We start from the raw sequence: 24228 nt of genomic DNA, 5'->3' as shown, positions 1-24228 counted from the left end.
AGGTAAGTAAAGAGGGGCAACTATCATACCCTAATTTCGTCCGGGGATTATAATTTGATGATATACAACCATTGATTGGCCGCTTCGAGATATTTGGCACCCTTTGTTGCACAATATGTGAAGTCCCAAGACGTGCCGAAAATCAAAAGGAAGCAGGCTTACGCGATCCGTGAAAATTCCGTGATGTGACGGAAATCGAAAGAAGGTATTTTTCGCAACCCGTGAGTTTTCGTAACTTCTTCGAGAGCTAAAAAAAAGGGGTAAATACATAATCCGTAAGGATTCATAACCTTGCGGAAGGAAAATAAGTATCGTTACGAAATTCGTAAAGTTTCATAACGTTACGGAAAAAGAATTACCAAAAAAGGTAAAGGGGGGTGCATTTAGTAAAAAAAAAGGGTACAAATAGCAATCAGGCCCACTTGGGCCTTCTAGATTCTTCCTCCAGAAGGCTGTTGCTTCTGGAGGAAGCAACCTTGCTCGCCTGGGCGAGCTTGGTGGCAAGCTCCTCCCCTATTTTGCTATAAATAGGGGGAGGAGTGAAGGGAGAAGGGGTTCAACCTTCTTGGAACTTCTTATTCTCTCGAAATTGCTGAGGAAAATTATTTTCGTGAAGAAAATCCAAGCCGAGGCGCTTCCGTAACGTTTCCGTAACGTTTCCATGAGTAATTACGCGAAGATTCTTGACCGTTCTTCAACATTCATCGTTCGTTCTTCATTTTCTTCAGTCTTCAACGGGTAGGTACCTCAAACGGAGCTTTTCAATTCATTCTATGTACCCGTGGTGGTCCACATTTTGTTTCATGTATTTTTATTCTCGGTTTCATTCGCTTTTTATACCCCCTTTTGACGTGCTTAAGTCATTTATTTAAGTCATTTCTCGCCTAATCTAAAAATAAAATAAATTTCCACCGATCGTTTGAATTGTATCATCCGTTAATTTCGGTTAAAATGAATTCCGACCGTTCGGTCGTGCCGTAACCACGTGGGAAATCAAAAAAGAGGTAAAATAATAATATAATAATCAAAAAATACCTTTTAGTAAAATAAAGTGAAAAATCAATCGGACGTTTTCTCTTTGGGATTTCTCATTCTTAATTGAATTGACTAATAACTAAAGTGAAACTAAGGCTAAAATCAGCTCGTCCACAAAAAATAGGGTTTTGAAAGTTTATCATTTCAGTTTCTTACCAAGTAAAATGGATCATTTTTAAGGTCCAATGCCTTAAAATGATCACCTTTCAAGTAAAAAGAATCACTTGATTCACGCATAAGGAAGAACTACGTAGGTCTGATTTCCTCTTTGACGGAGGGTACGTAGGAGCAAAAGCCCCGCTTTTGTCGACCTCAAAAAATAAAAAGACCTAAAAGTTAAGATAACACAATTTCCACAATTCTAAAAATAGGCTGTTGTCCTTCGAGACAAACGTAAGAGGTGCTAATACCTTCCTCAAGCGTAAATACAACTCCCGAACTTAGAATTTTCATTTTGACCGGTTTCCTTTGGTTTTTCCGACATTTTCCACAAATAAACGTTGGTGGCGACTCCGCGCATCTTTCCCCCTTTGGAAAGCGCACCCGTGAGCCTCGCCTTCGCTCGCCCGCAAAAGGGCACGTTGCGACAAGTCCAACAAGAGGAATCTAAATATGATGCTTGATCAGGATTAGGCTAGACTATCATGAGGAATCGGAGTTTAGCATTTCAAGAGACACCATAAAACACATGAGCATTGTTAAGTAGAGAATATCCTCATAACATCAGGAACCTAATAGGAAGACCAACATGTTTTCTACTTGTCTTTACACATCACTACTCACGTGATTTTCCTTTTAATAGTTAGTTTACATACCTGTTCATAGTCCTCACATATCCTTTCATACTAGACACCTATTCACTGAATATAGCTTTACCAAGTAACACAAGTTCCCCGAGAGTTCGATACTTGGTTCTTACCGTTGTATACTACTTGTGCGATCCGGTGCACTTGCTGGGTACGAACAATCACTAACTTTAAATGCGACATTTCAATTTTAAGTAAAAACTCCTTTAATTTGATTGTGAAAACGGTGGTAAATTTTTCGCGATATACATCCACTAAATAACACACAAATACGTATGTATATATATATATATATATATATATATATATATATATATATATATATATAACCACTACACTTCATTCACATGTCAAGGTATAATTCAGTTTTTACATGTATCTAAACCCAGACTTTACATATCCAAATCAAAAAGAAAATCAAGGAACCAATTAAGTAATAGTTGATAACAAAACACAACTCTTTTCCAAAATAAACTTCAACGTTATCATGTCAACTCGGCGGCTCCAACAAAAGACTTCCCTCCATGACACCTACTGCTACTCATCTGCTCCCACGAACGAAAGTGCAAGATCATCATAGGCACCAACCACATGGTATAAAATTACAAGGGTGAGTTTATTATAAAAGATCAACAAGCACCAGATGACAATGATTAGCAAGAAAACAATAACAATAGCCACAATCATTCTCAATAATCCATCAGTTCAACATACACTTAATAAACTAGTCATCAACTTTTCCATAATTCAAATCAATTAAGCTTTGAATGATGCATGTACCTGACTCAACTCTCAAATGCAATGTGGTACCATTCGTCAGGAAATAGCCTAAGTGTCTCCACATCACACCCTCCCTTAGGAAAACTAGGCAGCAAGTGTTGAGGTTACCCTATCGTGCATAGACAACTTCCCCCCATGGTAATCAGCCCGAGTCTCAAGGAAGTTTCAAACCAAGTGACATGCCCCCTAAGTACAAGTATTTTTTCCTCACGAAAAACTACAGGTACTTACTGACAAAGTTTATACTATTTTCATGCAATTATGAAGTATGAAACATGAGCACCATCAATGCACTGACCGTGGATAGTTAAAAATTCTAAGCAATCTCCTTCCTTTTCTCCAGGAAAGCTTGAAATTTTTAAAGCAATCCCTTTCCCTCTTCAAGGATATGACATCATCAACATCAACATCATCTCATCTCAATGTCATGATCAACATCAACATCATTTCATCTCAATATCATCAACATCACAAGCAATCACATTCCATATAAATACATATAAATTCATGTTTGGGATTCACATTCCCCAGGTCTTCGAGCAACATAAATCTCATACAACAACAATCTATAATATCACAAGACTGATATTCTGGGCTATGGTATACAAAACAAACTCTTATGCCCATCTAAAATTTAATAAAGAAGTAAATAGAAGAACAAATATAAAATTTTGGGCAGAGTCTCCTCTATAAATAAAGATCAACTTGGCTCTGTCCATAGTAAGGTCTGAGGTGTGAGATGTAGGGGCCAGGTTGGAGTACGAGAGAGCACTCCACACCTGGGCCAAGGTAGTCAGATCCTTCCTGAGAATCCTCCCTGGATGGCCCTCAGCATTCAAAATGAACCATTTCCCTGGTATGCACAGAGCAGTCTCAATCTCTCTATGATCTGTGGGTAACCTGCAATACCTAGAGTAGATGGGTAATGTCTCCCCCTCCTCTAGAACTACAAGAGTCTCTAGAAATGTGTTGAGGTTGTCAGCGTCTATCTTCACCAAGTGGCCTCTAACTCTGGCTTGCTTTGGTGAAGGGTCTTCAAAGCTGTAGAGGTTAGCATAAAATTCCTTCACCAAAGCAAGATCAATAGTCCCATCAGCCAAGTTGGTGAGGCGTTTGTTAAGATTACGCCTCTCCAACTCTGTCTTGAAGTCATCCAACTCCGTGTGGTATATCTCAACCTTCCTCTCTGGCAAAATAATCCTCCCTAAGACATTATTTGTATAATTGTTCCAAGCATCAAGCGAATGGAACCGTCAAGTATCATATTGAGCAGTTGTCCTTGCCCCAATGCTCTTACGTTTCCTGGAGGCCATCTGCAACACAAAGGAACCCAAAAAGTTAGTTAGACCACAAGTTATTCAAATTGAAAAACAGAAAAATAAGATTGAGAAAAAACACTGGCGGCTTAGCGGGACATGGTCTGCTTAGCTCGCCTTCACAAAATACACACTACCGCTTAGCGACATGGAGGGACGCTTAGCAGATATTGCAGAAAATTATGCTTATGCATAATCGGCTTAGCAAGCAACTGCCCGCTAAGCATAATAATAGTCGCAACAGATATGCACTATGCTCAGTAGGGTTGCGCTCAGCGGCCAAATAATTTTAGAAAATTCACTAAGTATGGGGGCTTAGCGAGCCACGCTCGCTTAGCCCAGTGGCTGCCGCAAAGAAATGAGCTTAGCCCAGATAGTCTCGGCTTAGCACGCGGCTTCCAACAAATTTTTTGACTAAGTTACCTAGGCTTAGCGAATCAGCCCCGCTTAGCCACAGACATCTCAACAGAAGGATGAGTGCTCATCCTCAAAAGATGAACTCGCTTAGCGCGGTAGGCGCGCTTAGCGAGTTTGTCCGAAAACACATATATTCAAGCAATTTTTGATGAACTCGCTTAGCGCAGTGCATCACGTTTTCCAAAAAACGCAGTTCATTTTCTCCTCTATTTTTGAGCCTCTAAAAGTCATATCAAACATGCAAACCAGTCAAAACTATCTACATAAAACAATCATTCACAAAATCCTAATCTTTCACTAATCTAAAATCTTTCAAACCCTAGCAATCAAAAGCTAAATCTATGGTTTTCTAACCAAAGGTTCGACAAAATAAAAGAGAAGGAAAAGGAATGAGGAACTTACTTGGATCTTTAATAGCTGACAATGCATGAAGATGCACAAAGAAAGCAAGAATGCATGAGTTTGGGTGTGAGAGAGAAGATGCAGGCAATTTTCAGTAAATTCTAGGCAAATATGAGTTTGGGTGTGACTGATGTTACGCTCACTTAAGCAATTTTTGACCCTCTTGCTTAGCGAACTGCAGCGCTAAGCGAGCCAGAGAGACGTTTGGTTTCTCAAAGCGGGTCGCTTAGCGGAATTGCACGCTTAGCCCAAGTTTGAAATTCAAAATCTGATTTTTTTTAAAGCTGGACTTAGCACATAGAAGGGGCGCTTAGCAAATTCTACAGGTCATAAAACCTGCAACTCTCTCTGAGTTGGGCTCTGGTCCGGCTTAGCTAAAATAATGCATCTTGAATATAGAGGGGTATGCGCTTAGCGGAAGATTAATCGCTTAGCATTTTCATGGCCGAAAGGATTTGGGCTTAGCTGGCATGAGTGGCGCTTAGCTCAATGAAACCCAGTTTAAGCTGCATCAAAAAGGGCTTAGCGACGCCATGTTGCGCTTAGCCAGTGAATACAATGCGCTTAGCTAGCAGGCCCTCGCTCAGCCGAATTCAGATCAAATTGGAATGGGTTTAGCTCAACCTTGGCTAGCTTAGCAAACCAAATCAGCTTTGAGATGCAAGGGTTGAGCGCTAAGCGCTAGAGACTCTCTGCTTAGCGAGAGGACTGATTTTAAAAAAAAAATTCTAAGTTATTTTTCAGTCCCTTCCTCAAGAAATTGAAACCCTTATATCTATCATTCAAAAACAAGCTGATATACCCCAATGTAATGATTATGAAGCAAGTTCCACATTATACAATGCATAAACAAGAATAGAATAACAAAAATTAGAACTAGGTTGCCTCCCAGGAAGCACTTCTTTAACGTCATTAGCTTGACGCTTTTACCTCAATGGGCGAAATCACGTTTTGGTTCTTACTTCCAGAACCTCCTTATCCACTTCCATTACCTGTAAGCAAACATTTTATTCTGGGGTAGGCTTGTCTTTGACAAATAAATCAAAATCAATTTTCTGATCTTCAAAGCCCAGCTCCAGCTTCTTTCTCCCCATATCAACTATGTAGCTCGCAGTTAACATGAATGGCCTTCCCAATATTACAAGAATGTCATTATCTTCACAAATATCCATTACCACAAAGTCTGCCGGGAAGATAAAATGTTTTACTCTGACTAGCACATCTTCAATTACTCCATATGGACGGGTAATGGAGCGGTTAGCAAGTTGTAAAGTCATCCTAGTGGGTATGATCTCCAACTCTCCCAACCTTCTACACTTGGAGAGTGGCATTAAGTTAATATTGGCTCCCAAATCAATAAGATCCTTTCCCACAGTGACTTCTCCAATTGAACAAGGAATGGTTACACTTCCAGGGTCTTTATGCTTGGGTGGAAGAATCTTTTGAATCATAGCACTACAATTTCCTTCCACAACAATGTTTTCCTGGTGAATATACTTGTGTTTCCTTGTTAACATATCCTTTAAAAACTTGGAGTAGAGTGGCATTTGCTGTAAAGCTTCTTTGAAGGGCATGGTTATTTCCAATTTCCTAAAAATATCTAAGAATCTCGCGAAATGGCGGTCCTTCTCCTTCTTGGAAGGTACCATAGGATATGGTACTTCCGCACCTTCATTCGTAGCTTTTTCTCTTTTCTTCTTTCTAGCTTGTTCACTTCTACTCCTATCTTCATTCTTATTTTTTTCATCTTTTTCATTTTTATTTTTCTTTTTCTTTTTCTACTTCTTTTTCTTTTTCTTGGTCATTTAATTCTTTTTTCTTGACCATTATTTGTTTCTCTTTTTCCTGATTGCTTTCACCTCTCACATCATTTTTCTTGCCATCAGTACCTTTCTTTTCAACACCTTTCTTCTTGGATACAACACTATCCTCATCCTCAGCCCCCACAAACCTCTTACTCATTGTCATCACAAATTTGCATTCCTCCTTTGGATTCTTTTATGTACTCGCCACAAAAATGTTGGATGACTTGTCAGCTATCTGCTTGGCCACTTGTCCCACCTGGACTTCAAGGTTTTTCATTGCTGACTCAGTGCTTTTATGATTTGACATTGTTACCTGCATAAACTGAGTCAAAGTCTCCTCCAGCTTAGTAGTCCTCTGAAAGATGTTACGCCCTTGTTGAATTGGCCTGTTGGAAGGTCCACCCTGGTCCTTGTTGAATTGATTTCCAGGGTGTGATCTCCACTGTCCTTGTTGGTTATAAGGACCCTGTTGGAAGCCTAAGAATCCTCCTTGAGTATATCCTTGTCTCTGTTGATTTCCCATATAGAGAACTTCTTGATTGTTTTCTTCAATGGGAATACATTGGCCTGTTTCATGAACCTCACCATAGATGGTACAACCTGTAACCTACAAAATAGAAGAATGTGTAGGTTGAACAATAGACAGTTTAGTTGGCAACTTACCAAGTGTTTCTGTTAAAATCTCAAGTTTCCTAGAAAGCTACTTATTCTATGCCAATAAAGCATCATGTGATGATAGTTATAACAAGCTTTTCTTTGTGGGTTGATGAACTCTGTCGCACAGAATGGCATGATCGCTGGTTGACATATTCTTAATTAGCTCAGTTTCCTCTTCAGGGGTCTTCAGCTTTATTTTTCCCCCTACTAAAGCATCTAGTAGTTGCTTGGTTTGTGGGCTCAGCCTATCTATAAACATATTCAATTGAATTGGCTCAGAGAACATATGGGTGGGGGTCTTTCTCAATAAACCTCTAAACCTCTCCAACGCTTCACTCAAGGACTCGTCAGGGAACTAATGAAATGAAGAGATTGCAGTTTTCCCTTCCACAGTCTTTGACTCTGGGAAATATTTCTTCAGAAACTTTTCAACAACTTCTTCCTAGGTTTTCAAACTGTTACCCTTAAATGAGTGGAGCCACCTCTTGGCTTTTCCTGCCAAGGAAAATGAAAATAGATTGAGTCTAATGGCTTCATCTGGCACGCCTGCAATCTTTACAGTGTTACAAATTTCAATGAATGTTGCCAAATGTGCATAGGGATCCTTATTTGGTAATCCTTGGAATAAGTTCCCCTGTATTAAATGAATCAAAGAATAAGGGTAGTTTATGTTGTGAGCTTGCACTTCAGGACGTGCAATGCTGGTAAAGAATTGCGGCACTGAACTGCTTGAGTAGTCCTCAAGGGTAACCCTTTGCTGGTGTTCATCAGCCATGGTAATGGCCTTCGGTAAGTTTGAAGGAGATTCCTTTGATGATGGTGAGTCAGATGATGAAGAATAAGAAAAATGAGTTTCTTCCTCAAGAATGGACGCTACTGTCCTATCTTGCTGTAATTTTCTTCTCTTCTCGGCTCTGTTCCTTCTTAGCGTAGCTTCAATCTCCAAGTCCAGAGGAACTAAATTGCCTGTGGGAGATCTATGCATATAAAACACTAACAAAAACAGCGGTTATCCAGTTCAAGAGGAAAACAAATATGAATTGAAAGCAAATATTCACAGTTAATCAAAGAATAAAGAATAGACACCTAGGGCTGAACTAACTTTCCAAATAGAAAGAAGTTCCTCGGCAATGGTGCCAAAAACTTGTTCGAACCCAGCAAGTGCACTGAATCGCGCAAGTAGTATAAAACGGTAAGAACCGAGTATCGAACTCTCGGGGAACTTGTGTTACTTGGTAAAGCTATATTCAATGAATAGGTGTCTAGTATGAAAGGATATGTGTGGACTATGAATAGGTATGTAAACTAACTATTAAAAGGAAAATCACGTGAGTAGTGATGTGTAAAGACAAGTAGACAACATGTTGGTCTTCCTATTAGGTGCCTGATGTTATAAGGATATTCTCTACTTAACAATGCTCATGTGTTCTATGGTTTTTCTTGAAATCCTAAACCTCAATTCCTCATGATAGTCTAGCCTAATCCAGATCAAGCATCATCGTCAGATTCCTCTTGTTGGACTAAACTCGACCAGAACCGCATTAAGACAAGCATACAAACATCTAGGTTATCGTACCTCGACCCCTGGTGATAATACGATAACTAGCCCTGTCCTATCAAGTTCTAAGAATCAGACCAGTTTCCACTGTTGAATGATCCTAACAAAGCATGCATCTACGTGATCAAGGAAATAGCACACTGAAATGACGTACTGATAGCATAGAGAACACATAAAACATCATTAAATAGATATATAGGTATTTACATCAAGTACCTACAAGGAAGAACCAACAGAGGATTTAGCTCTCGATATCTAGGAAGCTTCCTTTACAACAAAGAGAAGAGAAAAATGAAGGATTGAAGAAATACAAGTAGTGGGGATGTCTCCTCCACCTCTAGAACCTCACAATTACTCCCAGACTCAGCTCATGCTCTCAGGATGGCTTCCTCTTCCTGCTTAGTTCTCTACCAGTCTACGCACAACAAAAGCTCTCAAAACTCTCTGGAACTTGGACCTTTCTCTCTCTAAACATGCAAAAGCTTTGAGAATTGCCCAAACTCCCTTCTCCATTTCTGATTTCATGCTTAAATAGGTGGCTTTGTTGGTGCTTGTGCGCTTAGCACAAATCTGTACCGCTTAGCGCGCATTAGTGAATTTCGGCTTAGCACACGTCTTCTCGGTCAACGGATGGACTCAAGCGGTGTGCTTAGCAGGAGGAACACTCGCTCAACGAACATGCACAACTCATCTTTCTTCCAAATTCTTCCTCTCGCTCAGCCAAAGGAGTGTTGCGCTCAGCGGATGGCTCGCTGAGCTGGCAGGTTGGCTTAGCGAGCAGATGAAAATTAGCACCTCACAAACTTGCCTAATTAACCTGAAATTGAGAGGAAATGATTATTAAATACACAAAATGGGAGTACTAAGTATTTATTACCTATCTTTAACAAAAAGTAATTACAACACTGATCGAGGCCGTACCCGAATCAAATAAACATGAAAATACGGTAACTAGGAAGTGATCCTAGGTCGTTTCCCAACGAGCAGTGACAAACCAAATGTTCATAATATACTTGCAGTAACAGTAACAGTAACGATTAGGGGGGGGTTTGTTTGTTTTGTGATTAAAGAGCAGAACAAGTAAACTGGAATACGAAACTACTAATATTAAAAACGGGTTGTTTCCTCTGATTCAGAAGCCATTCTCTTATCCTAGGTTATGGAGAATTCGTCCCTAACAGTCAACCACTTAATCCAACCCTATTTCAATTTACTAAGCGAAAATCAACTTAGGGTTTTCAATACGTGATTAGGCACCACATACACCAGTTAGCCCTTCGTCCATTAAGCATGAACGCAAGTTAGGCTCAGAGGCAATTAATCGAACACGAAGCGTGCACTGATTAATATTCACGAATTTGGGATAACTGGTGAAGGGAAAACTTCCAGGAAACCACATTACAAGCGAAACCTCAAAGAGAGTTGGGCTTCGTCCTCAAAAGGAAACAACACCAGAAAATCTAGCCTTCCATGGATTCAAACAGAAAACGCAATTGAAACATGAAGCAGAAACGTAAATGAACAGAAACGTAAACGAACAGAAATGTAAAATGGAACAGAAACGTAAATGAGAGTAGAAGAAGAAGCAAGAACGAAATTGTAATTAGAAGCAGAAAACGTAAAATTGCATTACGAACTCAGAAGCATCAAAGCAGAAAAACGAAAACCCTAAAACAAAAGCTCTGAATAATGAATAGCATAACAGAATGCCTTGCACGAATCCCAAGGCTGCTATTTAAAAAGAGTCACTCAAAGTCACTGGGCCCTATTACAATACTCTGGCCCATAACGAAATAAACACAGAACAACATAAAATAAAATTGCGAAATTTCCTAATTAGAAATTAACTAAGGTGAGCGCTGCTTTATTTGCCCTCTTCAAGTCCATAACCAAAATCCGGATTATGCCCAATGTTTCATTAATTCCTGAAATTAGATTAAAAACATCAAATTAGCTAAATGAGCCCAAATAATAAAACTGCCTGATTAATTGACAATTAAGACCAATCAGTAATTAAAATGGTGCAAAAAGGGTTTAGAAAATAGAAGAAAATGATGGCACATCAAAACCCCCCATACTTAGCCTTTTGCACTCCTAGGCAAAATGAAACAAAAAACCAAATCCAAGGATATCAAAGAGAGACAGACAAAAACATTCACATATTTCTCAATGAACATCAAGGAATGAGAGGAATGAGTAACATCTAACATAAGGAGATCCAAAAAGTCAAGACATTCATGAAAATCATCCAAGCAACCCAATCATGGCAAAATAGTTAATCAGCTCAAGAATGAAAAGTGATAAAGCCTCACAAGATATACACTCTATCTCTCAAGTGTCTAGGCTACTATTTACCCTTAAAGCACCGATGAAAGCAAACACCACATAAACTTGGCAACATTCTAAAATTGACAATCAACCCACAAACACAAGCACATGAGGATCAAAAGGTCTTTTGAGGTTGTAATGGGGCCAAGGACAAGGTATGGAGAAATATGGAATAAGTAGCTAAATCCCAAAGGAATAGAGGAGCAATGGGGAATAAGTGCATACTAAAAAAAATAAGAAAATAAAAAGAAGTAAAGATAAAATTTAAACATGAAGAGTAGAACCAAGAGTTTCATCATTCTTATGCCATTTAAGATCTTATTCACTCAACTTTATTGCTTTTCTTTTTTTTTTCTCTTTTTTTTTTGACTCTATAGCCTTTGAGAAACAACATTTCATTCAGCATGTCCAACATTTAACCAATATACAATGTACATCAAGTATGGCCCCAAATACATCATGAAGCATAGTCAACAAAACAAGTTGTCCAATGAAACAAAAACCCCCCACACTTATTCCCAAAACAATTCCAAAGCTCCAAAATTCCTTAAGGATATGGTGATATCATGGTTTTTCACTTAAGGCTTGTAGTGAGCTTCAAAACAAGGAAAGGGAAACAAGGCTCAAAAGGGCTATCAAAGGAAATAATTTAAGGTAAGTCCATTTGGCTAGAAGCTTATAAGAACAAAATTGCCTCAATCATTTCCAAATATGCATGTGAATTAGGACGCATCAACAAGAATCAAGCCAAGGCTATTGTGCAAGCAATCAATGGGGCAAAACACACCAAATGATTATGATGATGGATGGCTCAAATTCTCACAAAGGTAAACTCATCACTTTCAATTTGAGCTTTCAAAACTATCATGACATGTAGAGAAGAATCAAGGATTTCAAGTCACAAAATGTCAAGAACTTTTATTTTCAAAACAATTACCCATTTCTTGAACATATCCTATAATTCAAAGAAAAACATGCAAATTCGTACGTGCACACAAAATTGACCCAAAATATTAAACTGAAAATCCGACGAAACTAACAACATTAACAAATTAACACAACTAACAAATTAACAAAACCAACAAAACTAGCAAAACCAAAGAACACTCCCCCCATACTTAAACAACACATTGTCCTCAATGTAGCACAATTAAAAGATTAAAAACAATTAAATCATCAAAGAGAATCGGACAAGTGTAATAAAAGCAAAGAAGGAGATAGGAAAAGAAAAACTCCCTAAGTCATGGTGGAGGAAGAGTAGGGTGGAGTAAGGAAGTCTCTTCCACCACTACGTCCACTAAAGAAGGGTTCGTGAGGAATGGCTTAAGTCGATGTTTGTTGACCTTGAAGCTCTTGTTTGTGGAGTCGCTTTTGATCTCAACTGTACCATAAGGAAAAACATTAGTAACAACAAAAGGACCAATCCACTAAGACCTCAACTTACCACTCATGAGTCCAAGCCTAGAATTATACAATAACACTTTTTGCCCAACCATGAAGTCTTTTTTAACTATCATACTATCATGGAACTTCTTGGTCTTTTCTTTGTAGAACTTGGCATTCTCGTAGGCTTCAAGGCGGATTTCATCTAACTCACTCAGTTGCAACTTCCTTTCGTCGCTAGCTTGATCCATAGAGAAGTTGCAAGTCTTCACTGCCCAGTATGCTTTGTGCTCAACTTCCACTGGAAGATGACATGCCTTTCCAAAGACAACCCGATAAGGAGACATTCCTATGGGTGCTTTGTAGGTAGTCTGATGTGCCCAGAGATTTCCTGCTTGGCTGCACAATCTTCTCTAGAATTCTCTTGATTTCCCTGTTAGAAATTTCTGCCTGTCCATTAGTCTGGGGGTGGTATGGTGTGGATACCCTATGTACCACCCCGTACTTTTTAAGCAGGGCATGCATTGTCCTGTTGCTAAAATGGGTTCCTTGATCACTAACAATTTCTTTAGGTACTCCAAACCTGCAAAACAGATTAGACCTGACAAAGTCTGTGACAACTTTAGCATCATTAGTTCTAGTGGGCTTGGCTTCCACCCATTTTGAAACATAGTCAACTGCAAGGAGAATGTAAACATAACCAAAAGAGACAGGAAAAGGACCCATGAAATCTATACCCCAGACATCAAACACCTCACAGAATAGCATAGGTTGCTGAGGCATTTGTTGTCGCCATGTAAGTGTATTTCCTGCTCTCTGACACTGCTCACAAGTGCTGCAGATCTTCCACGCATCTTTAAAGATGGTGGGCCAATAAAAACCACAATCAAGCACTTTGCGAGCTGTCCTTTGAACACCCAGATGACCTCCCGGTGCGGAAGAACGACAGAACTGCAGGACTGAGTCAGTCTCATGATCTGGAATGCACCGTCTAATGACCTGATCACTGCACAATTTCCACAAGTAGGGGTCATCCTAAATAAAATGCTTAGCATCACTTTTAATTTTATCTTTTTGGGCTTTAGATGCTAAGGGAGGAAAAACAGAAGCAACTAAATAATTGACAATATTAGCAAACTAGGGAGTAGAAAGAGAGTCAGAAATACTATACAATATATACAAATGATCATCCGGGAAATCATCCCGAATAGGTGAATCTGCATCAGATACACGTTCGATCCGACTCAAATGATCAGCAACTAGAGTTTGTGCTCCGCTCCTATCACGGATCTCCAAGTCAAACTCTTGGAGCCAGAGCATCCATCGGATCAACCTAGGCTTCGAATCAGCCTTCTTCAACAAGTACTTTAGAGCTGCATGGTCAGTGTAAACAATAATGCGGGTACCAAGCAAATAAGATCGAAATTTTTCAAGAGCAAAAACTATGGCTAGAAGCTCTTTCTCAGTAGTAGTATAATTCGCTTGGGCAGCATCTAAAGTCCTAGAAGCATAATATATCACCCTGGGCAATTTATCAATTTTTTGAGCAAGGACAGCCCCCAATGCATAATTTGATGCATCACACATAAGCTCAAAAGGGGCTGTCCAGTCGGGTGCCTGGATGATGGGGGTGGTAGTCAGCGCTCTTTTGAGGCAATCAAAAGCCTCTTTGCATCTGTCATTAAAGTCAAACTCCACCTCCTTTTGCAACAAGTTGGACAATGGAAGGGCTACTTTGCTAAAATCCCTTATAAAGCGCCTGTAGAATCCTGCATGACCAAGAAAAGATCGCACCTCTCGCACACAAGAGGGGTAAGGCAATTGTGAAATAACAGAAATTTTTGCAGGATCTACTTCAATACCCTTATTGGAAATAATGTGGCCTAAAACTATACCTTGCTCAACCATAAAATGACATTTTTCAAAATTTAGAACAAGGTTAGTTTCAATGCATCTATTCAAAACTTTTTCCAAACTATTCAAACAACCATCAAAAGAGGATCCATATACAGTGAAATCATCCATGAACACCTCTATGCATTTTTCTAAAAAATCACTGAAAATACTAATCATGCACCGCTGGAAGGTACCAGGGGCATTGCACAGGCCGAAAGGCATCCTCCTATAGGCAAAAGTGCTGAAGGGGCAGGTGAATGTGGTCTTTTCCTGATCCTCAGGAGCAATAGTAATTTGCATATAACCAGAAAAACCATCAAGGAAACAGTAGTGGGATTTACCTGCCAGGCGTTCAAGCATCTGGTCAATGAATGGCAGGGGAAAATGGTCCTTTTTGGTAACCTGGTTCAGCCTCCTATAGTCAATGCAGACTCTCCAACTGTTCTGCACACGAGTAGGAATTAGCTCCTCCTTCTCGTTTTTTATCACTGTGAGGCCGGTCTTCTTCGGGACTACCTGGACGGGACTCACCCATTGGCTGTCGGAGATAGGATAAATGATTCCAGCTTGCAAAAGCTTGGTTATCTCCTTCTTCACTACATCAAGAATCACCGGGTTGAGTCTTCTCTGTGGCTGTCTTACTGGTTTAGCTCCATCCTCTAAATTTATTCGATGCATACATGTGGATGGGCTAATACCAGGAATGTCCGCCAGGGTCCAGCCTATAGCCTTCTTATGCTTCTTGAGAACTGACAACAACTTCTCCTGTTGCTCATCAGCAAGGGAGGCAGATATAATCACTGGAAAACTCTTGCTATCATCCAAGTAAGCGTATTTTAAATTTGATGGCAGAGGCTTCAATTCTGGTGTGGTCGGCTGGACAGTGGTAGAAGGGGATGGTTTCTCAGCCTTTACCTCATAAAGAAAGTCAGAGGTATGTGTACTTCCTGAAACATGGTTAGTCCTATCTGACTCTATAAAATCAATCTCAAGAGGTACAACACCACCACCAGGCATGCAATCAATATCACTCTCAGATTCACTCTCAGCATCAAATTCAGACATATGATCAAGTACAATTTCAGACTCAATGCATGAAGAGTGAGAGGCATGCAGATTAGAATAAAGATCAGTCATGTATTCCTCAACAACATGGTCAATTATTTCAGCACGAAATACAGAAAGATCTTCAGATAGGTATTTCATAGCATCCAGAATATTAAAATGAACAGTTATATCACCAAACTCCATGGACAGTGTGCCTGCATAAACATCTATCTTAGTTCTAGTAGTTTTCATAAAGGGTCTGCCTAGAATGATGGGAACTGATCCTTGAGAAAATCCATCTTCCATATTCAAAATATAAAAATCAATAGGGAAAATCAGTTCACCAACTCTAACTAAGACATCTTCTATGAAACCAACAGGGTAGGCAACATTTCTATTAGCTAAATGAATTACCACATCAGTTGACTGCAAGGGACCTAGAGATAGAGAATTAAAAATAGACAGAGGCATAACACTAACAGAAGCTCCTAAATCTAGCATGGCATTGTCAAACTTACTATTGCCTATGATACAAGGTATGCTGAATGTACCTGGATCTTTGCATTTTTCAGGAATTTGAGGAACAGATTTACCAATCAATGCGGAGAAATTTCTGCCCATGCTAATCCGTTCACTTCCTTTAAGCTTCCGCTTATTAGTGCACAGCTCCTTCAAGAATTTGGCATATCTTGGAATTTGCTTTATTGCATCCAACAGAGGTATGTTTACCTCTACTTTTCTAAACGTTTCCAAGATCTCTTTCTCTGCCTCTTCCATTTTTTTGTTGGAAACTGCTCTTGGAGGGAATGGAAGAGGGGGAATGTGCTGCTTCTGCAAATCAGAATTACCTGTGGAAGAAGATTCACCTGCATAGAAATTGTTAGGTAAATTTTTGTCATCACCTTTTTCTGAAGTAGAGTGAAGTTTGGCAGGTTCATTTGCAGATGAGGAAGGTGCTACGGTTTGAGGTCCTTGACACTGCTTTCCCGACCTCAATGAAATGGCACTGACATTTTTAGGATTTTGGACAGCTTGAGAAGGCAGCTTGTCAGAATTCTGGGACTGTTGTTGATTCAATTGGGTAGCCAATTGTCCCATCTGATTGGTTAAGCTCTGAATGGAGGCTCTGGTCTCTTGCTGAAACTGCATGTTCTGCATAGTCATTTGCCTCACAAGTTCTTCGAGGGAAGATTGTGGAGGGGCCTCAACTGCTGGTTGTTTCTGGGGTTGTTGTTGTTGTTGGATTGGTGGAGGAATGTATGTTCTGCTTGGGCCAGCAGCATTTTGGAGGGAAGGAGCAGGCTGCTGTTGTTGTTGCTGAGGGCTGGACCATCTGAGGTTAGGGTGATTCCTCCATCCAGGGTTGTATCTGTTGCTGGAGAGGTCATAATTGTTCTGCTGTGGTTGATTTTGCTGCTGAGGTTGAGGAGGTCTATTGTAAATATTTGCAACATAAGCTTCAGGCTGCTCAATTGCTCCAGGTTGCTGCATGGAAGGGCAAAGGTCTGTATGGTGGTCAGCAGAGGAGCACAAACCACAGACCCTTGCAACAGGTACAGATTTCTGATTCAAGGCCAGCTGGGTTACCAAGTTAACCAATGCATCCAGTTTGCCTTCAAGCTTCTTAGTTTCGGATGATGCAAATGGGTTTGTAGCTACCTCATGCACTCCTCTAATGACTATGGCATCATTTCTGGCGCTAAACTGCTGGGAGTTGGAAGCCATCTTCTCAATTAAATTTCTGGCTTCAGCAGGACTCATGTCTCCAAGGGCTCCACCACTGGCAGCATCTATCATACTTCTCTCCATATTACTGAGTCCTTCATAAAAATATTGGAGAAGAAGCTGTTCTGAAATCTGATGGTGGGGGCAACTGGCACATAGTTTCTTAAATCTCTCCCAGTACTCATGCAGGCTCTCTCCACTGAGTTGTCTAATACCTGAGATATCCTTCCTGATGGCTGTGGTCCTGGAAGCAGGGAAAAATTTCTCTAAGAATACTCTCTTAAGGTCATCCCAGCTCGTGATGGACCTTGGAGCAAGGTAATACAGCCAGTCCTTTGCCACTCCCTCTAATGAATGAGGAAAAGCCTTCAGAAATATGTGATCCTCTTGGACATCTGGGGGTTTCATGGTGGAGCAGACAATGTGAAATTCTTTCAAATGTTTGTGCGGGTCTTCACCTGCAAGGCCATGAAACTTTGGAAGCAAATGAATCAGTCCAGTTTTAAGAACATATGGGACATCCTCATCAGGGTATTGGATGCACAAGCTTTCATAGGTGAAATCAGGTGCAGCCATTTCCCTTAGAGTCCTCTCACGGGGTGGAGGTTGTGCCATGTTCTCAGAATGTGCAAAATCAGAATGCTCAGAATCAGAATGCTCAAAATTATAATGCTCAACATCAGGATGTTCAAAATCACCAATAACAGAATGCACAGATTCACCAGTAATGGAATGCTCAGAATGATCAAAAGGTATAAAATGATGCCTAACTAATCTATGAAATGTCCTATCTATCTCAGGATCAAAGGGTTGTAAGTCAGATGGATTGCCTCTAGTCATACACTACATTCAGCATGCACACAACTAGTTGCCTTGTCATGTAAATAAAGGTGTAGGTTTGAACTACAGCTACCCTCAAATGATATCCAAATGACTTGAAATTTTGTGAGCAACCTTATAAAATGATGAGAAGATAGCACAAAAAATTTCAGATAAAAAATCAAAGTCTAACTATGAAAGCTAAAAATGGTAAGTTAAGAAAAATAAGTGAATAAAACTTGAAAAATAAAAAACTTTTGACAGAATCGCTTTTTTTGGACGATGGAGACCTTAGCCAGCCTAAGGCAGGATGCCATGGTGTAGGAAAGTTTTTTCTACCCCAAATGCATATATAATAATTGTGATTCTGATAACCAGAGCAAAAGTTATGGCCGTTTGAAGTTTTGACAAACACAAAATTTGCTAGTTTTTTGGAACTTTCAAATCTGACCAAACTAAAGGCTCTAGCTATTTTTCCCACAAAATATGGATTAAAAGAAGTTACCACAAAAAAATTCAGCCAAAAATAACAACCCTAGCTACTAAAACTAAAAATCTCAAATAATTCAGCATGGGTGGTCGCTAAAATCCGTCTCTAATTGATTTCTACTACTACTCTGTTTTGCCGCAAGCACAATCTTCACAGCAAAACACCCAAGACTGAAACAGGGGAAACGCTTAATGGGAAAACTGAAACAGAACACACATTAAACAAAATACCAGGACACTAAACAACACTAACACACATACTAACACAATACTAACAATTTAAACATAAAACACGAAAGGATTAAACACACACACTAGCTAACTATTATGAACCTTTGGACACTGCTCCTCGGCAACGGCACCAAATTTGATCGAGGTCGTACCCGAATCAAATAAACATGAAAATGCAGTAACTAGGAAGTGATCCTAGGTCGTTTCCCAATGAGCAGTGACAAACCAAATGTTCATAATATACTTGCAGTAACAGTAACAGTAACGATTGGGGGGGGGGGTTTGTTTGTTTTGTGATTAAAGAGCAGAACAAGTAAACTGGAATACGAAACTACTAATATTAAAAATGGGTTGTTTCCTCTGATTCAGAAGCCATTCTCTTATCCTGGGTTATGGAGAATTCGTCCCTAACAGTCAACCACTTAATCCAACCCTATTTCAATTTACTAAGCGAAAATCAACTTAGGGTTTTCAATACATGATTAGGCACCACATACACCAGTTAGCCCTTCGTCCATTAAGCATGAATGCAAGTTAGGCTCAGAGGCAATTAATCGAACACGAAGCGTGCACTGATTAATATTCACGAATTTGGGATAACTGGTGATGGGAAAACGGCCAGGAAACCACATTACAAGCGAAACCTCAAAGAGAGTTGGGCTTCATCCTCAAAAGGAAACAACACCAGAAAATCTAGCCTTCCATGGATTCAAACAGAAAACGCAATTGAAACATGAAGCAGAAACGTAAATGAACAGAAACATAAACGAACAGAAATGTAAAATGGAATAGAAACGTAAATGAGAGTAGAAGAAGAAGCAAGAACGAAATTGTAATTAGAAGCAGAAAACGTAAAATTGCATTACGAACTCAGAAGTATCAAAGTAGAAAAATGAAAACCCTAAAACAAAAGCTCTGAATAATGAATAGCATAACAAAATGCCTTGCACGAATCCCAGGGCTGCTATTTAAAAAGAGTCACTCAAAGTCACTGGGCCCTATTACAATACTCTGGCCCAAAACGAAATAAACACTGAACAACATAAAATAAAATTGCGAAATTTCCTAATTAGAAATTAACTAAGGTGAGCGCTGCTTTATTTGCCCTCTTCAAGTCCATAACCAAAATCCGGATTAAGCCCAATGTTTCATTAATTCCTGAAATTAGATTAAAAACATCAAATTAGCTAAATGAGCCCAAATAATAAAACTGCCTGATTAATTGACAATTAAGACCAATCAGTAATTAAAATGGTGCAAAAAGGGTTTAGAAAATAGAAGAAAATGATGGCACATCAAACACTACAAAATAACCATAAATGGGAGGAGTTAGATACAATTTTCACAGATTTCTTACACAAAAGTTAGTCGTATTCATCGACTAACAGTGATATCGTAGCAACGAGGTAGGTCGTTACATTCTTCTTCTTGTTCAGTCCAAGACCCAGACTGGATCTTTTTATTAAAATCTCTACTTGGGGTCTTGCTATACCTAAGTAATTGAGATTAGATACTAAGAATTAATGGACAAAAGTCAAGTAACTTTTAGGATTAAATTTAGTTTGTTTCATAGTCCTGATTTGTTTCATAGTCCTGATTTGTTTCAGTCTATATTACTTTGTCAGTTGTAGTTTAGGGTGAAACTACTGATTTCTTGTATTTCTATTTGTAAAATGTAGCTTGTAAGCTACTAGCCAATTACTAACAATTTAAATAAATCCGTATGAATGAAAACAAAATCACAGAAAATGCATTTGTTTGTGCAAGGGCGAAAGAATTAGATTGAGAATCATATAGTTGAATTTAAAAACATTATCAAATAGACCCACCATAACTTATTCCCATTTTTTTGGCATTATAGGTGCTTGTGCAAACGGTTTGCTCCATATACCAAACATGTAAATTTCCAACTTCTTTTGTCTTTTGAACATCACGCCATAGATTTATGAACATGAAAATGTGGGACTAGTTTATCCGGGATAAAACAAAGTTGAAAACTGCCATTAGTTAAATCATTAGAATTCATTCACATATTACATACTGAGCGCATAAATTTAAATGTGGAACGTATCAACAAATGGCAATCAATAATGTTCAACAACCACCAAACCATGTGTTTCCTTTCTTCTAAATGTTTTAACAATAATTCAAAAGTTTGTGTGGCAGCATGCCTCTACTTCTGCCATAAGTTTACTTTAAACTTGATAAGTTTGTGTGCATAAGCTAAAAGTTTCATTTGGAGATTACTCACCCATCTTTTCATAATTTTCTCTGCTAATAACTGATTAGATTTTGTGATACATGTTGCCAGACCAAGTGATTTACTTTCTTATAGGTTTAGACAAACTATTTATGCTTGTGTCGTTCGTGTGCATGAGCTAAAAGTTGCATTCGGAGATTACTCAACCATCTTTTCATAATTTTTTGTGCTAATAACTTGTTAGATTTTGTGGTTCATGTTAGTATGACAAAAGTGATTTGCTATCTTATAGGTTAAGGCAAACTATTTGTGCTTGGCTAAAATTGCCACAAGTAGGACAACATTCAAGCCAACAACAGCTTGGATGAGCTATAAAAATATATGTATCTTTAAAAGCACACATCCCATTACATAACTCTTTCCTACTTTTTAAATACAATGTTTCATATACATTTCCTGGAGCTTTGTTTCAATTTGCACATTATATTATCAGTTTGATGTATTATTCTGATCTTGTTTTAGCATCTAAACGATATCAATAGACACTCTAACCTCTATTAGCTCTTTCAAAATTGTTGCTCATTTTCTCTGTTCAAATCATCTGGAACCAACTACTGATACACAACTTTTAGCCTTTTGTTTATCGATAAAGATACTTTTCTAACATCTGAAATGTCATCATTTTAGGGTCTTTGGCCTTTCACACAGAAAAAGTATCAATTAAAGGTATGAAATCATATCTGTTAGGGAAATCAAACGTGGCATGCTAGAGTTGTAAATTTGCACTATTATAATGCTCATACTTCATCTTTTCTAATCATTTTCTTTTTGCATCTTAGTTAATCTGGCGCTTATACTTTTTTTGTTTTTTCTAGTTATCAGTTTCTAATTTTTTTTATGCAAACAGTACGTTCAAGATGCAGGCATAGAGATTTTGGGTGCCAACAAGAACACTTACAATGTCTCTGATCCTCATGACTTGGAGGAATTTCATGCCATCCTATGTGTAAGTTGAATTATATTACATTAAATGAGAAAATTAAATGCAATATCAAAACATTAAGTAACTAATAGTATTGAAAATGTACATTATGTAAAGCTTGTACTTAGTATAACTTCTTGAATACTTATTGAAACAGAAAGTTTTCTAAGCTACATCAATAAAAAAAATGTCATATACTAACAGAAAAATAATGTTAAGCATTAGGATTAGGATTGCCTCTATATTAGTTAACAACATGATATACATACAGTGTAAATCTATTTTCTATACTAATGGAATAGTCCATTAACATGAGATGATGCATGATGCTTTTAACATAGACCTACATTCTACTTTGTTGGAATTGAAAGTAATTCCAAGAATTGAAAAAAAAAGGCTTTTTTTTCATTGCCTTAAATTTATTTTTATTTATTAATTTTTGTTGATTAAACATTATTTGTTATTAGATTTAAAACATGCTACAAATTGCTTTGGCTATCAAGGATGAGGTTTAGGATCTTGAAAAAGCTGATATTACTGTCATCCAAATTGATGAGGCTGCTCTAAGAGAAGGTTTACCTCTGAGGAAGTCCGAGGAGGCTTTCTATCTAAACTTTGTTCACTCATTTAGTATTACCAACTGTGGTGTGGAGGACACTACTCAAGATCAACTTCACTTCTCATGTTCCAATCTTTACAAATGATTACTCAATCTTATGTATTAATATTAATATATTGTGATATTTCACAAATTCACACTCACATGTGCTACTCCAACTTCAATGACATCATTCACTCAATCATAAACATGGATGTTGATGTGATCACCATTGAGAACTCCAGATCAGACGAGAATTTACTTTTGGTCATCTGTGAGGGAGTGAAATATCGTGCTGGCATTTATGATATTCATTCACCCAGGATTCCCCCCACAGAAGAAATTGTTGATAGGATCAACAAGATGCTTGTAGTTCTTGAAAGCAACATTCTCTGGGTCAACCCAGATTGTGGCCTTATGACACGCAAATACACCAAGGTCAAACCTGCCCTCACCAATATGGTTGTTGTTATCAAACTTATTTGCAACCAGTTAGCTAGTACCAAGTAAGTTGAGAATGAGCCAATAAGGTCATCCATGTGAGATAATGTACTCATGTTGGAAATCTGAATGCTTTATATTTCCAATAATCTCTTCATATAATATATTTGTCCTTCCTTCTCCCAAATTATCTTTTCTTCTCTTGTAGGTAAGGTTTTTTAGTATATGGTTTTGCTTATAAATAAATAGTTTTATGTTTTATTTTGTTTTTTGGTTTATCTTACAGATTTGATTGAGCTATGGGAGAATTGTTTTTCTTATTTTTTTTATTTTTTTTTAACTTTGGAGGAGTGCTATTGTCATGCTCAGAACCCTCAAAAACATATCCTTGCAAGCTTAAAAGGTGGTGGTCCAGAATACAAAGCAGAGGTTCTAAAGTGTGTTCTTGGTGGAGAGAGAAAGCATATTACATATGCTTTGGTGAATATCTTTTCTATTTCTTTTCTTTTTTCTTTTAAATATTTATAGTGACTATGAGGATATGATATCTTAGTGTAAGTCATTGGAAGGTGTTGGCCTTGGAATGAAAAATATAAATGATGCTTTTAATGCAACTTCATATAGGATTCAATGAAATTTTGCTTCGCATGGAAACTATTTTATTTTTCATCTTAATATTTTGTTATGGCCTTATAGATCTAATGCTAACCATAACATCATTTAAAAATCTATCTTGAAAGCTTTTTTTATTTTTTAATATCTTTTTCATAATAGAATGTTTTGCATCTTAGCTAGATAAAAGTTGTTTTGATGATTAAATACAAAAAGTATTTGTTTGTGTTTATACTTTTCCAAAATATACTTTTCTGATGCTAACCGTGGAATCATTATTATGAGATTGTAAGTAATGTGTTATTGTAATGAAAATAATATTTTTAAATATTTTAATTTAAAATTAATATATCTTTTATAAATTGGTTGTAGTTGGTTCATTGTAAAAATAGACAAAATATTAAAAAAATTCAAAAAACAACATCAGTTGGTCTAAAACCGATGTAGAAAGTGTTTTTACAATATCAAAACCGATGTTATAAAGACACTTTATATATCGATTTTGACCAAAACCGAGTTGTAAGCATATTCAACATCGAACTGATATTGTAAAGGCACTTTCTATATCTTTTCAGAACCGATGTAGAAAATGCTTTACAATACATAATGTTGGCCTTCTATATCGGTTTTGGCTAGAACCGATGTAAAAAGAGATTTTTAACGACGATTTTAAAATTGATGTTGAAAATGCCTATTTTCAA

The 24228-nt window shown here is 38.0% G+C and overlaps 1 protein-coding gene and 1 non-coding gene across 2 annotated transcripts; both read left to right on the top strand.

Annotated features, from left to right (window-relative positions):
• Positions 1 to 17285: 17285 nt before the first annotated feature.
• LOC113001531 (small nucleolar RNA R71) lies at positions 17286 to 17392 on the top strand. The gene has a single exon (XR_003266925.1). It is a non-coding gene; the product is annotated as a small nucleolar RNA R71 (small nucleolar RNA).
• Positions 17393 to 22684: 5292 nt separating this feature from the next.
• LOC100810051 (5-methyltetrahydropteroyltriglutamate--homocysteine methyltransferase 2) lies at positions 22685 to 23211 on the top strand. Its single transcript, XM_006579115.1, has 2 exons — positions 22685 to 22980; positions 23202 to 23211. Exons 1-2 carry the CDS (start codon positions 22685 to 22687, stop codon positions 23209 to 23211), a joined length of 306 nt encoding a protein of 101 aa, XP_006579178.1.
• The last annotated feature ends 1017 nt before the right edge of the window (positions 23212 to 24228 follow it).

This window comes from Glycine max, chromosome 4, assembly GCF_000004515.6.
Source record: "Glycine max cultivar Williams 82 chromosome 4, Glycine_max_v4.0, whole genome shotgun sequence".
Lineage (NCBI taxonomy): Eukaryota > Viridiplantae > Streptophyta > Magnoliopsida > Fabales > Fabaceae > Glycine > Glycine max.
The sequence above is the reverse complement of the archived record's forward strand: the minus strand, read 5'-3'. Positions and strand labels throughout refer to the sequence as shown.

Coding starts and splice junctions, on each gene's coding strand:
- LOC100810051 (XM_006579115.1), top strand. CDS start 22,685: ATGGATGTTGATGTGATCACCATTGAGAACTCCAGATCAGACGAGAAT.